The sequence below is a fragment of the Callithrix jacchus genome, chromosome 3 (assembly GCF_049354715.1).
Source record: "Callithrix jacchus isolate 240 chromosome 3, calJac240_pri, whole genome shotgun sequence".
Lineage (NCBI taxonomy): Eukaryota > Metazoa > Chordata > Mammalia > Primates > Cebidae > Callithrix > Callithrix jacchus.
In genome coordinates, this window is record NC_133504.1 from 110768594 (window position 1) to 110784424 (window position 15831).

General features: G+C 37.3%; 1 protein-coding gene and 1 non-coding gene across 19 annotated transcripts in view; one reads left to right on the top strand and one right to left on the bottom strand.

The window, feature by feature from the left end:
• Nucleotides 1-1644: 1644 nt before the first annotated feature.
• LOC118152449 (U4 spliceosomal RNA) lies at nt 1645-1782 on the top strand. Its single transcript, XR_004741213.2, has one exon. It is a non-coding gene; the product is annotated as a U4 spliceosomal RNA (small nuclear RNA).
• A 1106-nt stretch (nt 1783-2888) lies between these two features.
• Nucleotides 2889-15831, bottom strand: part of PTPN13 (protein tyrosine phosphatase non-receptor type 13) — a 215805-nt gene continuing 202862 nt past the window's right edge. For all 18 annotated transcript variants that reach the window (XM_078366891.1, XM_035294556.3, XM_035294558.3 and 15 more), the window contains 6 exons: nt 14567-14715; nt 13041-13131; nt 10222-10559; nt 7830-8045; nt 6716-6778; nt 2889-3582 (listed from right to left, as the gene is read on the bottom strand). In XM_078366891.1, coding sequence (XP_078223017.1) covers nt 3487-3582; nt 6716-6778; nt 7830-8045; nt 10222-10559; nt 13041-13131; nt 14567-14715 — 953 coding nt within the window. In that variant the 3' untranslated portion in view covers nt 2889-3486. The remainder of the gene's footprint in view (nt 3583-6715; nt 6779-7829; nt 8046-10221; nt 10560-13040; nt 13132-14566; nt 14716-15831) is intronic.

Below are 15831 nucleotides of genomic sequence, written 5' to 3' on the forward strand. Positions count from 1 at the left end.
TAACCTTGGCGAAATAAACTTTTAAATTGATTGAGACCTGTCTCATATACTTTTTGATTTACAACTTGTAAGGCTGTTTGATTGGTTTTGATTACTTGTAGTCAAATACAATCTCAAATTGATAAAGTAAAGCTTCGATTAGCTTAGAAATATTAGCCAGATCAGCCCATAATTTGTTGCATTTATCTTTACCATAACAATATTTCTGAATTATGAATTTCTGAATTATTATATTTCTGAATTATGTAAAATGGTAAGACATTCTATCATTATCAAGGTATCTACATCTGGAAGATAGCTGTAATAAGCGTTTTTAAAAAATATATTGGATTCATCACATTACATATAGATAACTAGTTTTTTATAAACCAAAAAATCTGGCAGGCTCTCTGGGACCACAGATGTAAAAGGATCTGATCTTTTTTCAACAACCATTTATTTTCTATTTACCATGATAATTCAGAATTATCTCTACTAATGACATGTACCAAAGTTTTGATTTTGAAATAAAATTATTTCTAATTCTGCAGTGCTCAGGACTATACTCACATACTCAATCTTTAGAATATATAACTTTAGTTCAGTTTTATAAATATAATCTACTACAATTTGTGCTTCCCCTTCTATAGCCTAGAGTTGTCGCTGGCCATCATTTGGCCAGTTCTTTCTGATAGAATGTGTGACAGCAATGTGTTTTGCATGTAAACCTGGCCCAGCTCATAAAATCTCTCCACAGGCAATCCTTTGGGGGGAATGGTGGCGATTCTCAACCTTGGAAGTTATGTATTGATTACAGAACTTTCATCAGCCTGGGCTTCCAAAAAATTGAGCCATAGATCTACATTGCTGGGCTGTTTACTTGTCCAGAACTGTTAAACTAGAAATACACTGTTATGTTTAAGCCATTCCATATTTGGGGTTTATATTTTCTAGCACTTAGCTAATACAAGGTGTGTTAAGAGCTGAATTGTACTTACTCATTAATTTGATATGAGTGTTTCCAAGTGCCACCACAGCTCTGTGGCCTCACCTTGCTTTCTAACCAGAGTAGTCCTAGCAAACGGCTCTTACCCTTGCATGCTGGTAGAGCCAGATCCCAGCTGAGGGCAGTAACATATTTACCATAATAAAGTTTCCATTCACAGGTCGTAAAGCTAAACCTGCATTTTCTTCCCAGTTTCCATTTCCTAGTGACATTCGTTCCAGAAAAAGCATCCTCCAGCTCCACCCTCTCCCATCTATGTTGACTTCAGATGGGAGCTAATCACCTCCAGCTGTACTAGCCCCTAGCGCTCTGCTGGCCTAGTTTCATATGCCAAAGACAGGAAAACAGGCCTCATGATTCCAACTCACTCAGAACAGAGATTTCCAAATGCCATTTAAAGCAATAGAAACCTCTTTTTCAAATGAAATCTTCAGTTACAACCCAATCTATAAAACTCTGAAGTGGGAATGGTGGTGGTAAAACTTCTCTTGCCATATTCAGAGCCAATTCTGAGGTAGGACCCAAACCTGTTATCTGGCAGAGCTTTATATATTTACTGTGGAGCTTTATATATTTATTGATACTGTCTTCTGCCTTCAAATAGCCCCAGATTCTCAGGAAAAGTCCCAGCAAATTACTGCACTTAAGATTAGAAATTCAGCTTTGCTCAGTGGCAGTACAGCCAATGAGGTTTATCTGAGGCGCGATTATTACTAATTGAAAACTTTTCCCAAAACCCCGCCGTGATGACTTGCTATACAGTTGGCAATGACAATTTTTGACAGTCTCTACGGAGACTGGTAAAAAAAAAAAAAATTCAAGTCAACTAGCTCAGAACTGATGCATTCTTACAAGGATGAGCCAATTTTCTGGGTCCTGGAATGGTGTTGAGGCAGGAGAACAGGATCTAGAGACAGGAAGCCCAAGGCCTTCTTGGAATTGGACTAAAAGGAAAACCCCACCTTTCCAGGATCAAGTAATTAGGGGCCAAATGCCCACCCCTCGCTGAACCTTTCCTCCCCTGTGTCACCAATGGGTATATCTGTAATTGGTCCATTCTGAAACCTTCATTTGCTTTATACATCACAGGCAGGATGCCTCTGATTGGTCCTGGGAAAACGTCTTTATTTGTGTAGGTTATAACCTATCAGAGGCCTCTAAAGGGTACTTAGGGGTGTTATCATGCTCTTGTAATTCAATAAAAACCTCAGGAACATTATAATCAGGGCTCTTGAGCTACTTGCTTGCTCAAGCCCACTTCCACTTTGTGGAGTATACTTTCACTTCAAAAAAATCTATGCTTTTGTGTTCCATTGCTTTGTCTGAGCATTTTGTTCAATTATTTGTTCAACATGCCAAGAACCTGGACAACTCACAGTCCAGAACTTCCACTCAGTTAGTGTCATGGCTGAATGGAGAAATCCTGTCAGAATTTAGTGAAATGAATTTAGTACCGAGAACCAGAGAACTACTAAGTTAAAGCAGCTTTGAAATCAATCTTTTTTTTCCTGTTTGGCAGAACCAAATATAAACCCTCAGGTAGTATGATACTGTTTTCTTTGATTATCCCTTGGTCAGTTGAGTACTGTGGCTGGGACTTGAAAATATTCTGATTTATATATCAGCTGGGCTCAGTAAGTGGGCACCATTCACAAAGAGGTAGAAGAAAGAAAGACTGAATTTCTGAGCTACTCTTAGGCCAATACGTGACCCCCACATCAGTACTCAGTGAAGATCTGTCAGGATTTCTGACAACACCTCCACTCTCCATGGCTGTTAAGACTGGGGCAACTAGGGAGATGGGAAGTGGTGTCTAGAGGTCCTTGTCTTCCCAGGGGCTTACGTGTTGTTGAAAAATAACACATTGAAAATGCCTAATTCGTCTGCACACAGTTTTGGCTTGTTCATGTTTTAAGGTGTGTTTTTATTTACAAAGTGAGATAATGCATTACAAACAGACGATGCAGTAACAACAGGTAACTGATAACTCCATTTTCATGAAAAAGTATATAAATATATTACAGGAAATTCTATATAGTAAACATTAGAAAGTGATACAGTAAACATTTGCTACCTTTTTTCTATGCCAATATTACTGTCATTTAAAGCTTAAATACTGGTTTCAAGTATCCCCTATAAAATAACTACTTTATTAAAATATTGGAAAACATTTTTGCTATAAACAAATTGGTACATTAAAAATAGACTCAGCATGTTTTTGTAACAATGTCTGCTATCATCAAATGCTGCCTTTCATCATCCCTACGATCTGCATTTTTAGTGTTATAAAGTTTAAATAATTATCATAGGTTAAAGTAGCTGTAAAAATACAGCATTTCAATAGTATTTATTGTCATGAAGAATACCCCTCTAAGATAGAGGAGAATATGCATGTTGTATGAACTTGCTGCTCTGTGCTCTTTATTTTGGATAGAGAGCAGGAGTCTGTTGGAGGTTAAGGAGAGAAATGGAAATGCATCCAGACAGAGGTTCTTTTCATGTCACTTCAGAAGCTGAGGCTGCTGTTTTTGCTCTTCTTCTGCTTGAAGACGCGTCAGAACATAAAGGATGACTTGATAGCAGAAAATATATTGATCCTATGGCCAAAAAAAAAAAAAAAAAAAAAGAGATAGAAGACTTTAGATGTATAATGTAAATATTATATATAAATAGCTATACCACTATCAGAAGTAATGTTTGAGGAGTTTTGAAAATATGAAAAAATTTTGTTAGAATGTTGAATGTAAGAAGCCGGGTGTAGAACTGTGTGATATTACAAAAATTATAAAAAATAGAAACCAGATTGACAAAAAGAGGAGAGAAAAAGCCTGTGGGATGGGGGTAGAACTATCCCAGAGTGCTAACTGAAGTTGTCTCTGATTGGTGGGCCACTAAAATATTTTTTGTGCTTTGATTATACTTAGTGGAAAAATAACCTTCCTATATAATTTCTTCTGGATTTACTGAGCTCATTTTGATGTTTTAAAATGTCAAAAATTTAATAGCTAAGAAGCTATTCAAAATAATTGCCTTGCCAGGTATGGTGACTCATGCCTGTAATTCCACCACTTTGGAAAGCTGAAGCAGGTGGATCACTTGAGGTCAGGAGTTCAAGACCAGCCCAGCCAACATGGTGAAATGTCATCTCTACTAAAAATACAGGGTGAGCTGGACATGGTGGCAGGCACTTGTGATCCCAGCTACTCAGGAGGCTGAGGCAGGAGAATCAGGGAGGCAGAGGTTGCAGTGAACTGAGATCACGGACTGCACTCTAGCCTGGGTGACAAAGTAAGACTCCATCTCAAAAAAAAAAAAAAGTCTTTAAGTATTTTGGAACAAAAGCATGAAAATCAAAGTTCTTTGAAAACGAACTCCTTTGATGAAATTATTTTCTATTAAATTGATGGTGCATCTGACTTTTTTTTGTTATTTGTCAAGGAACTGCATCTGAAAATAAAAAATTCACTATATATATATATATATATATATATATATAATTTTTTTTTTTTTTGAGACGGAGTTTCGCTTTTGTTACCCAGGCTGGAGTCCAATGGTGCGATCTCGGCTCACTGCAACCTCTGCCTCCTGGGTTCAGGCAATTCTCCTGCCTCAGCCTCCTGAGTAGCTGGGATTACAGGCATGTACCACCATGCCCAGCTAATTTTTTGTATTTTTAGTAGAGACGGGGTTTCACCATTTTGACCAGGATGGTCTCAATCTCTTAACCTCGTGATCCACCCGCTTCGGCCTCCCAAAGTGCTGGGATTACAGGCTTGAGCCACCGTGCCCGGCCCCCAAATTCACAATATATTAAATAAAAAATAATAAAACAACAATCACAGTTGAATCTCATTTAAAACAGCTGCATGTATGTATGTTTGAGCATGAAGGAGTGTGCACATGTGTTTAGGAGAAAGAATATAAGAACATTTCCTAAAAACATGAACAGCTCTTTGAGAGTAGGAATACAAGTGGTCTTTTAAGTTTCTTTTTCACTTATCTGTATTTTAACTTTTCCATTAATTTATCCTTGACTCTTTTTCTCTGACACTGCATACAACTCATTAGCAAATCCACTTCACATCATGTCCTCTTTCACTCTGTCCACACTTAGCACTCCAGCGGTAGCCACTCCTGAGTGCCACCTAATGATCTCCTTGCTTATAATCCTGCATCTTCCTCCCCAGACTGGGTGTCATTCTAACACAACAGGCAAGTAGTCCTTTAAAATGTGAGTCACTTCACTGCCACTCCATGCTACAATCCTGTGATGGCTCCCTTTTCACTCAGAGGAACGCCCAGGTCCTGGCCCATGTCACCCCCTTTCTAACATCATCTCCTTCTTTTCTGTTCCTTCCCCCATGTCCTGCCTGCCACATTGGCTGTCATCATACCTGAATACACAAGACCCTTGGACTTCTACACAGGTAGTCCCTCTGCCTGAAAGGCTCTTGTCTCCAGAGATCTAGATGACCCTCTCCTTTACCTTCAAATCTTTGCTTAAGTGTTACTTTGTCAATGGTACCACCCTGTTTAAAATTGTAACCCCAATCTGCCATGATTCCCTTTACCTATTTCATTTTTTTCTAAAGCACTTATCACTTTCAGAGATCCTATATAATTTACATATTTAATATGTTTATTATTTCCATCCTTATCACTATTCCACTAGAATACCTTTGTTATTCTATCAAGGATCTTTGTTTTATTCACTGATGTGCTCCACACACCTAGAAGACTTCCTAATCCATAGTAAGCACTCAAATAAATAGCTGTTGAATGAACAAATGAATGAATGAATTCCTAGGTGTAAAGGGCTGCTTATACCAATCAAAATGTTTTCCTTACCTAAAAAGTGTGATTGTAAATCAGCTTAATATTTAGGAGACAATTTGAATTAAAAAGGATTATGAAAGGAAAGTAGGCAAATGCTAATTTTTAAAGATAACAAATTTCCATAATTTTTAAGATGGAATTAATTTATGGATATTTGAAAACAGCTTCTACATCCCCCACTCTCCCATTATGAACAAAAAGGATTGTGGAACTCTTCGATGAAGACCGACACTCTAAAGGTACACCCTTCAAAGAACACAATTTTGTCAGTGGGTGATATAAGTCATGATTTCCTTTCAGGTAAGAGAAATGAAAATCATCAAGAGAAGATAAATGAACCCACATATTCACACTCCCTACAGAATGTCTTTTTTTTTTTTTTTGAGACGGAGTTTCGCTCTTGTTACCCAGGCTGGGGTGCAATGGCGCGATCTCGGCTCACCGCAACCTCCGCCTCTTGGGTTCAGGCAATTCTCCTGTCTCAGCCTCCTGAGTAGCGGGGATAACAGGCATGCGCCACCGTGCCCAGCTAATTTTTTGTATTTTTAGTAGAGACGGGGTTTCACCAAGTTGACCAGGATGGTCTCGATCTCTCGACCTCGTGATCCAGCCGCCTCGGCCTCCCAAAGTGCTGGGATTACAGGCTTGAGCCACCGCGCCCGGCCAGATACTGCATTTTTAAGTTAAAAGTCAACATTTTAAAAAGCTTGCAAGTATCTTAATTTTTTTCTGAATTAGTATTCATGCTTTAAAAAAAATGCCTCTCACTGCAGTAAATGTTTGGTTTTATGCTCAAACATGGGAAGCCTCAAAAAAGAAAAATGGTTTAATAGAACTTTAAAAATATTAGAATGTTTACAAAAATCCTCATTAGGAGACCCGGCCATGACTCACCTCCGTCTGAACCATTCCATGTCTTTGTAGTCTCATGCAGCGCACCAAATCAGAGATGTCAAACTGTCAGAGGAAACCACAGGTGCGTGAGAATAAAAGGGTAACAGAATTTGAATCTCAGAAAGATCACAGAGGGTGGCTTACGTAAAATTCTGTATCCCACTCTTCCTTACCTTCTAGTAGTCTCAGGGAAACTCTCCTGGACAAAATGACTTGGTGAATGGACTTTGTCATCACTTGGCATTCTTATTTTTTATCTTTCTAAGAATTAGGGAATGTTAATCTATTTGAAAATCCCCCAAAGAAAACAAATTCTTTTCCCTCTGAAATGTGACTAATTTCTAATACTACAATTAAAGGAGGTAAATTATTTTTCCTTCATTGCTCTTCAGATCAAGAGATTTCCAAACTAAAAAACATCTCTTGACTTCAGCTGACATTGAGCAGTTAGAAACAAGGGAGAAAAAGACTATTTGGTTTCATCCTACTTAAATAGCTACTGTGTAAAGTGCTTTTAACTAAAATTCTTTAAGAGACTGATTTTAATTATACTTTATCTATGGTAAAATATTCTAGCATTTTAAGTAAGGTTTATACTGAGTTCAAAAGTAAGATTATACTTTTATAATAATAATTTTTAACATAGTTGTTTACAGAGAGACTATTTAGCATTAATTTGTATAATAAAATATACATTTTTTACCCATAGACAACAATAACACAAAAATACAAGCTTTTCCATTTCAAAAAATACTTTCTTTTGTGCTTCAATATTTCTATCTTTAAAGTGTGATAACAATACTATCTTACACAAGCCTAAAGGCTATAAGGGGTAAAATGAAATACTGCATAAAATGCCTCTGAGCACACAGTTAAAGAAAAATAAACCAGTAAAACAAGTATAAAATAGAAGTATTATTTTTTGTTGATCATGGCCTATGTAGTTTTGAATACCAATGTTCACAAAAATATAATTTTGTATAAAATTAGAAAATAAAAGCAGTCATATGAATTCATAAGTTAAAAAAATTTCAAGATCACAACACATTATCAAAAATTAGACTCCATCATTATTTCTGGCCAAATGCTTACTCAGCCTGTATCCTGTACTCACATCAAGATCCTGACTGATTAATCCCAGAACCACATCTATGCAAATCAGGGTCCCTGAACGTCCAATGCCAGCACTGCAGTGCGTGATGATAGGGCCTGATTTGTGGATGTGTCTCATGTAGGAGATAAAAGTAAGCAGATCATCTGGTTGAGAAGGTGTATCATGGTCTGGCCAGGCAGTGAAATTCAGATGAGAAATATGGCGCATCTCTCTGGTCTGAAATTGTACAACAGAATAAGTGGATCATGACATGTTATATTTTCACATACAACTTTTATTTTTTGAGATGGGGTCTTGTTGTGTCTCCCAGGCTGGAGTGCAGTGGCACAATTTCAGCATACTACAATCTCTGCCTCCCAGGTTCAAGCAATTCTTCTGCCTCAGCCTCCAGAGTAGTGGGATTGCAGACACATACAGCCACACCCAGTTAATTTTTACATTTTAGTAGAGATGGGGTTCTGTCATGTTAGCCAGGCTGCTCTCAAGCTCCTGACCTCCAGTGATTCACCCACTTCGGCCTCCCAAAGTGTTGGGATTATAGGCATGAGCCACTGCACCCAGCCATAATAATTCTTACATTATTTTGTGCTTTCAAATTTTGGCTTGTCTATAGAATCAGACCAAAGGAAAAGTGGAAGAAACTAAATGACTCCACTAAGAAAAACATGGAAGGCCTCTATGAAGAAGGTTGCCAGATCCACATTTTAAATATTGATGAAAACTACTTTTTGGAAACCCTAAAAACAAATTACATTTTGATATGGATAACAACCTTTTTTGGTTACCCCGTTCCAAATGCACCTCAGATAAAGTCAGACTCACTGCAACCCTACATAATCTGGCTCTATTTCCTCTTAGACCTCACCTCCTCCTCTTTTCCCCATGGCCACTTTACTCAAGCCAAATGATTCTCTGTGGTTTTTAAAATACAATGTGCCAGTTTGGTCTCAGGATTTTTGTACTTGCTCCTTCTGACTGGAATGGTTTTCTCCTCGGATATTCCCTCCAACTCTCACTCAACTCCTTCCCATTTTCCCCAAATGCCATTTTCTCACGCCTTCCCCGACTCCCTATTGAAAATTACGACATATTTCTCACACTCCCCTAACCAATTGTCCTTCTCTGTTTTATTTTTTTCCACAGCACTATCAATACTATGTCCTCTTCAGAATGTAAGCTCCATGAGGTTAGAAATTTTTTTTCTGTGTTGTTGACTGCCAAATCTCCAGGGCCCATAAAGGGGTTGAGTTCTACAAAAATGTGTGGATTAACTGGATAAGTCACTTAAAGAATATTGAACAACTGTGCTAGCCTAAGTAATAGGTAAGCTAGCATAGATCAATAAAAAATCATGAATAAAAAAATTATAAAAGAAATTCTCAGGCTACATCTACATGATATCAATAGAATTCAATTGATATGCTTTGTTTCTATAAAAGTAAAATCACTATTTCTTTAAGAAAGCTAAATCTCTATTGGAAACATTACTCACACCTAGCTAGGATACTGCACACAGGGGTGTAGTAAGGTGAAAGAGAACACAGAGTGAGGAAATAGTAGCAGCTTTACTTGAAGTATGCCCACTTATCCAATTCAAACTATATTGATTTAGTGGTTAGGTAACTGCAGTATGAGTGATCAGAATAACAAGTTTATGCTAAAATTATCCATGTATTCCTAAATATGTTAAGTTGCCTTTATGAGGAAATATTTTCTACTTATAGATTTTTAAAAATAGTTTTAATGAGTCTACTTGGAGTTTTTTTTTTTTTTTTTTTTTTTGAGACCGAGTTTCGCTCTTGTTACCCAGGCTGGAGTGCAATGGCGCGATCTTGGCTCACCGGTACCTCCGCCTCCTGGGTTCAGGCAATTCTCCTGCCTCAGCCTCCCGAGCAGCTGGGATTACAGGCACGCACCACCGTGCCCAGCTAATTTTTTGTAATTTTAGTAGAGACGGGGTTTCACCATGTTGACCAAGATGGTCTCGATCTGTTGACCTCGTGATCCACCCGCCTCGGCCTCCCAAAGTGCTGGGATTACAGGCTTGAGTCACCGCGCCCGGCCTCTACTTGGAGTTTTGACCATAAAAACACAAGTTTCCAGCATGTAACTTCTGAGCCATTTTGCGCTATCACCAAGGATGATAATCACATTAAAAGTTCTGCATTTTCATTTTAGTACAGCACATAATGGAGGAAACTGGCAGAAGTCGTGAAGAAGGTCACATTTAAACTTACACGATAAAGAAAAAAATAGCTAGCATTACTTCCACTGCATGGGAACCACTGTCTTTTATCTAGAAAAGAACACTGGTGCAATCATGGAAAGAGTCCAGGCTTGGATTACAACTAGGAGATACACCCTGAAAAATGGAAAGATTTAATTCACTTACCTGAATATCTTCAAGAGTCATCGCCCTCACCACAAAACCCTTCAGCTGCTGCATTCTCACAAGAGCCAGTCGAAGTCTGTTGCTGACCATTGTTGTTTTGCCTAGGATGTTGGGCCAATAGCGCTGGCATTTGATTTTTTCTCCTTCTACTTCTTGAGTCATCATAGCTATTACTGTGGATTTTTGTTCCCAAATCATCTGCCAGAAGTCTCCAACAGTTGTAGGTAGTGGTCCTTGGCAGGCAATGTAAAAGAACTCTTCTTTCCCTACTGGTATCTTAACGAAGCTGGCATTGATATAGCCACCTTCATCTCCAAGAGGCACTCTTGTAGCATCATCTGTGAATTTTCCACCACAAAACAAAGCCATCCAAATCATGTATTTTAAACAAGAGTCTTAGAAATTTCATGAGTCAGAGATCATGAGAAATTCTGTCATAGATGAAATCACCAACATATTTTAATAGAAGTATATTTTCGAATTGTAGCACACATTATTTCATATTTATTGTTTTGCTCATCTTACAAACATATCTAAGATGTCAGTTTAGTGAGTTTCTGACATACAAAATTTGGTATCATTTACATAGATTTAGTTGAAATTAAAATTAGTAAGTTAATAAATACATTTAAAATTGCCTAATAAGTAACTAGGGAAACAAAGAAAAACAATGGATACTTCTCCATCATTATTTTAATGATGATGACAATAATAATAATAGCACTAAGATGCAATGCCAAAAAAATTTTTCATAGAACAAAGATTAGTCTTACAATATAGTACAAAATTTAGTATTACAATAACACTATTAAAATAAATATTACAGATGTTACTGGCATAATTAACTCTCACTCGCCTAATAAAATTATATATTCCTTTAATAAGCAGTCAAAACAATACATTAACATAATAAAGAACAGCTCACTTTATTCTCCAGGCATAAAGGCCCTTATCTTTGTTTTATTATAATTTCATATAGTCAAAATGTAATTTTTTAAACCAGGCTGCCCCATTGAAAAGTATGTATAAGCTATCATTCACTGAGGTTATACTGTCTTAAGATTTAACAAAGATGGCCAGGTGCAGTGGCTCAAGCCTGTAATCCCAGCACTTTGGGAGGCTGAGGTGGGTGGATCACGAGGTCAAGAGATCGAGACCATCCTGGTCGACATGGTGAAAGCCCGTCTCTACTAAAAATACAAAAATTAGCTGGGCATGCTGGTGCGTGCCTGTAATCCCAGCTACTCAGGAGGCTAAGGCAGGAGAATTGCCTGAACCCAGGAGGCGGAGGTTGCGGTGAGCTGAGATCACGCCATTGCACTCCAGCCTGGGTAACAAGAGTGAAACTCCGTCTCAAAAAAAAAAGAAAAAAAAAAAAAAGATTTAACTAAGAGAATAAATTTATATATATTACATACCTTAGAAGTTATTTCTGTTTCAAATATCTATAAATTTAACTGGTAATTACTGTGATTACCAAACTAAAACCTTTTAATGATAGGTTTCAAAATCCCCCTACCAATTTCCCTTTCTCACTTGATTTCTATCTCTTAATCCATACTGGTCATTTGTTTTGTGGAAACAAATCCACTCATTAGTTTTGGATTTATGGTTTGCCCTATTCTGACTCTGGCCATTTTGCTGTCTCAAATAACTCCCATATACTTTATGCCAAACAATGATCTGAACTACTTTTAAAATGTTTAAATTTCATTTCTTATAGGAAGCTTTCCAAAATGAATTTGTATTTTCTATCTGTATTAGAAAAATACAATTGCATTATTATTTATCACGTGACTTGTCACTATTGATTTTATTATTTATCTTTAGATTTATGGTTTCTTGGTAAAGATAGGGTCAGTGTGTCTTATGTTATAATCTAAAGTGCTAATATATATACATATGGCTGGTAATTATAAGAAGCTGCTAGAGGTAAGTATTTTGGCACATATATTCAATACGTAATTTAAAAAAATCACAGTGTGATTTTTTTCATGGGTAAATAGTATTGCTTTTTTTTTTTTTTGAGATGGAATTTCCCTCTGTCGCCCAGGCTGGAGTGCAGTGGAATGATCTCAGCTCGTTGCAACCTCCACCTCCTGGGTTCAAGCGATTCTCCTGATTCAGTCTCTCAAGTAGCTGGGATTATAAGCATGAGCCACCACTCCTGGCTAATTTTTGTATTTTTTAGTAGAGATGGAGTTTCACCATGTCAGCCGGCCTAGTCTTGAACTCCTGATCTCAAGTGATCTGCCTGCATTGGCCTCTCAAAGTGCTGGGATTACAGGCATGAGCCACTGCACCAGGCCAAAATGATTGCTTTTATTCCCTTCCAGTATCTGAAATGATTCAAAGTCTAATATAGGCTGGTGGTACCACTGTAGTCATATACATGTACACAGCTATTCATTACTATAGATATTTTTCTAAACTAAAAATAAGTGGAATAAATTGATGGTGGCTGTGACAAATGAATCTAACCAAGAAAATGCTCATCCAGAAGCCAGTTCCTATTTTTAAAAAGATTTTAAAATTAATGATTTGGCTTCATTGACTAATGGCTAATATTATATACTAGTAAAAATTCAGGAATATCCTAACAAATATTTCAGGTTCCTCTAACTGATATTCAGAATACATAAATAATTTAAAAGGGAATTCACATGGAATATTTCAGTATATTTGTTACTGATATAAATCTCTGAATGTATGTGTATACACATGGTTATGTGAGGAATAGGTAGGTTAAATGCAAAAAGTTTTAATTCATTCAAATTATACTAATTACATATTAAGTCTAAAGCCAAACTGGAACTTACAGGGAAGTATATTTTTATATCTGTTCTTTCTTCTGTTTTCCTTAGTTTGCCCAATTAGACACTGATCCAAAGGTTTTAATTCTTGAAGATTCTGTAAGTAAAAAATGGAAATAAGTTTGTTGAGATAAGCAGTAATTCAGTAATAATTGCAAACACTTTAAATGTGTAGGGTGCAAAATTGGTTGATCAGGCCTGATTCTGAGTGTTAAGAAATACAGAGGTTGTAAATAAGCCTAAAGTCAACAGTGATTTGTTAAGTCAGCATTGAAATATATTGTTACAAGTATCTTTAATTGAAAATGTTGCAGTCAACTTTATGAGACAGCATTTTGTGTCTTAATTTTTAACTTCTATTTTATTATATTATATTTCTGTGTCTATAATTATATTTTAGAAAAAAATACAATTAAAAAAACAACTCTGTCATAAAGTGATGAGCTAGAGCACAATTTATTGACAGTATTGTCTGTGAGGGTTATAGGATATTCCATGTGGTAGTGTTGCTGTGGTCAGATAGTTCTATGTTCTAAAGTCAACTCTTTATCACTTTTCATTCATTTACTCATTCAAAAAATACTTACTGAATGCCCATTATATGCAAGGTACTGTAATGTAGTAAGTGATGGGAATACAGTAATGAGCCAGAAGATAAGATTTTGGCTCTCCTGGCCTTTACAGTTTACTGGGAGAAAGACAATAAAGAAGTAAACAAATACTGTAGCATATATCTTGAAGAAATCAAGAAGCTACTGTGGTAGAGAAATCCTTATAAACACTACTTTAGAAGGGTTGTGATGGAAGTTTTCTGATGGTAATATTTAAAAAGGAAGATGTCATTCCATAAAATGGCAATCTGAGGAGAGGAAGAGTATACCTTAATTACCGTGAGGCTTAGTTTCACAATCTATAATGGAATTGATATTTTGATGAATACACACAAAGCAAAAAGCACATAGCAGAAGCTCTTATTAAAGTTAACTCCTTTTAGTGGCTACAAACCTCAGGAAGCAGGCAAATAAGCAAATGGTTTGAGGGAGAGGGGCAAGGTCAACCTCAAAACCACTCCCTTTTCTAGTGGTAAATATGGATGGTGCTATGAGACCACAGGAGCTAGGGCTCTGAGCCATTGCTGCTTTGAACTAGGACACACATTCTTGGAGCTGTTTTAAATTAGAACCTACTGTTAATGATGAAACATGTCTACAGTGAACTAGTTATAACGTTTAGTGGATGGTTGAAATTTACACCTGGCTTTTAAAAGAAAAAGTTTTTACCTTACATATGAAGAAGAAGGATAATCTTCAGGGAAATGTATCAAGTTCCAAGTAGTTAATGTGATCTCTTTAAATCACTATTATAAGGATCCTAATCAGAAAAATTAATTTTCTGCTAGATATGATAAGACGGTGCTTTTAGAGTTGGAAAATTTTCAAAATTTCTTCTAATCTTAGGCTAGTAAAGATACATTTTCCTTACAAATTAAATGCATACACTTTGGGAGAGAATTATTGGCAGAAGCCACTTACCTCCAGCTCCTTAGAAGGAATTCCTTGATCTAGCAAACCCCGCAAGATTCGAATGACTGATTTTAAGTTGGCACCTGTGTATTTACCAGAGGGAAGCACTTTGACCACAGGGAGTGCAGCAAGCTCCTCATTTGTCAGAAAGGAATGATCTAATAGGAAGACAGCAATTTAAAAACAGTTCCTCCAGAACAGATTTAACTAAGTGAACTAATTTCAGCCTATTTTCACCTCATCTTACAAAAGGGAAAGTCTATTTACTTATTTAGAGATAGAGCCTTGTTCTGTCATGTAGGCTGGAGTACAGTTCTGTAAGCCTTGATCTCTCAGGCTCAAAGGTATCCTCCTGCCTCAGCCTCTTGAGTAGCTGGGACTAGAGTCATGCACCATTGTGCCTGGCTAATTTTTAAATTTTTTTGAAAAGTTGGGGTCTTTCTGTGTTGCCCAGGCTGGTCTTGAACTTTGGGCATCAAGTGATCCTCCTGTCTTGGCTTCCCCAGGTGCTAGGATAACAGGTGTGAGTCACTGCACCTGGCTAGGAAAGTTTTAATTTTATGTGCACACACACACACACACACACACAGAGAGAGAGAGAGAGAGAGAGAGAGAGAGAGAGAGAGAGAGAGAGAGAGAGAGAGAGAAACAGAGTGTCTTTCTGTAGACCAGGCTGCAGTGGCACCATCACAGCTCAATGCAACTTCAACCCACCTCAGCCTTCCTGGTAGCTGGGACTACAGGCAAGAACCACCATGCCTGGGTAATGTTTTGTAGGATAGGGTTTTGTCGTGTTGTCCAGGTTGGTCCTGAACTCCTGGGCTCAAGCAGTCCACCTGCCCTGGCCTCCCAAAGTGCTGGCACTCCAGGCGTGAGCCACTGTGCCTGGCCAGGAAAGTCTTTAAATATGCAACAACTAATAATATTTCCCCCAGAACAAATTTAACTAATAAGTGAACTAATTTCAGCCCGTTCTCACCTGATCTTACAAAAGGGAGAGTCTTTGAGAGAATTAACAAGGCAATAGAATTAATAGGTAGGCTGACAACTACAATTAACACAGGGAAGTCTGCCCTACCACACTCCGGTACTCAACTTTTAAGGAGACATCTCACTGATGTTCAGAAGTTTTTAAGGATCTTGACTCTCATTTATTTACAATTTCTAAAGGAGTTTATGTTGTTTCTTTTTGCTTCTCTTGACTCAAACGGCACTTGAAAACAATTTTTGATAAGGAGTTTATTACGGGCAGCTTGGGGACAGCTTGTTTCTTT